Source organism: Chiloscyllium plagiosum, unplaced genomic scaffold (genome assembly GCF_004010195.1).
Source record: "Chiloscyllium plagiosum isolate BGI_BamShark_2017 unplaced genomic scaffold, ASM401019v2 scaf_7575, whole genome shotgun sequence".
Classification (NCBI taxonomy): Eukaryota; Metazoa; Chordata; class Chondrichthyes; order Orectolobiformes; family Hemiscylliidae; genus Chiloscyllium; species Chiloscyllium plagiosum.
The window spans coordinates 3,018-4,261 of NW_025194922.1; the positions used below are offsets into that span (position 1 = coordinate 3,018).

Sequence of the window (1,244 nt, forward strand, 5' to 3'; positions counted from 1 at the left end):
ACCACATACTCCCTCTCCATGGGCACCATGTGCTCCCTCTCCATGGGCACCACATACTCCCTCTCCATGGACACCACATACTCCCTCTCCATGGGCACCACATACTCCCTCTCCATGGACACCACATACTCCCTCTCCATGGGCACCACATACTCCCTCTCCATGGGCACCACATACTCCCTCTCCATGGGCACCACATACTCCCTCTCCATGGACGCCACATTCTCCCTCTCCATGGGCACCACATTCTCCCTCTCCATGGGCACCACATACACCCTCTCCATGGACACCACATACTCCCTCTCCATGGACACCACATACTCCCTCTCCATGGGCATCACATACTCCCTCTCCATGGACACCATGTGCTCCGTCTCTCTTGTGCACTTGAGGACCTATATTACCATGGAAAAGGGGCTGAACAGCCTGTACCTGTTACTATGTTCTTTTAAAGAGCAGTCACATGTTGTGACCTCCTCCATACCTGTTGCCTGGACCAGTTGATGACCAAGCCCAGAACTTTTACCTCTTCCTAACTGTTCTGATTTGAGTGCTTTTATGAGCTATTTAATTAGAGGGCAGTTCTGAGTGATCCACATTGCTGTGGGATGGAGGTACATGTCGGCCAGGCTCGGGAAGGTTTCCTCCCTAAAATCCCTGAAGTATTAGGGAATTGGATAGGTTTTTATATAAATGGTGGCAGTTTTATAACAGATTAGTTTTTGCTTCCTTTTGTTTTAGAAATTGCAGTGAAAAGCCCTCAGTTTCCCCAATACAATGATGAACCCTTGCCCTTCACTGTGTGCGGTTCTGATCAATGTACTGCTGGAAGGATGTGATTGCACTGGGATACAGAGGAGATCCTGGGATAAAACATTTCGCTCTGAAGGGAGGCTGGATAAACTTGGGTTGTTTACTTTGGAGCAGAGAAGGCTGAAGGGGGGTAACTGTGGAAGATTATGAGAGGCATGGATTTAAATAAAACACCTGTTCCTCTGAGTTAAGGGGTTAGTAATGAGGGGGCATAATTTTGGAGTGAAAGGAAGGAGGTCAAGGGGAATGTGAGGAAAATGTTTATCACCAGAGAGCGGTGGGGTCTGGAATGCACTGTCTGACATTGTCAATGAACCCACCCTCCCATCCTGGCACCTTCCCCTGCCACCGCAGGAACTGTAAAACCTGCGCCCACACCTCCTCCCTCACCTCTATCCAAGGCCCTAAAGGAGTCTTCCACATCCATCAAA

General features: G+C 49.3%; 1 protein-coding gene across 3 annotated transcripts in view; it reads left to right on the forward strand.

Annotated features, from left to right (window-relative positions):
* LOC122545816 overlaps nucleotides 1-519 on the forward strand; it is a 3,444-nt gene extending 2,925 nt beyond the window's left edge. For 2 of the 3 annotated variants that reach the window (XM_043684720.1, XM_043684721.1), the window contains exon 3: nucleotides 4-519. In XM_043684720.1, the coding sequence (XP_043540655.1) occupies nucleotides 4-504 (501 nt within the window). In that variant the 3' untranslated portion in view covers nucleotides 505-519. The other variant, XM_043684719.1, reaches the window with a different exon arrangement.
* Nucleotides 520-1,244: the final 725 nt, after the last annotated feature.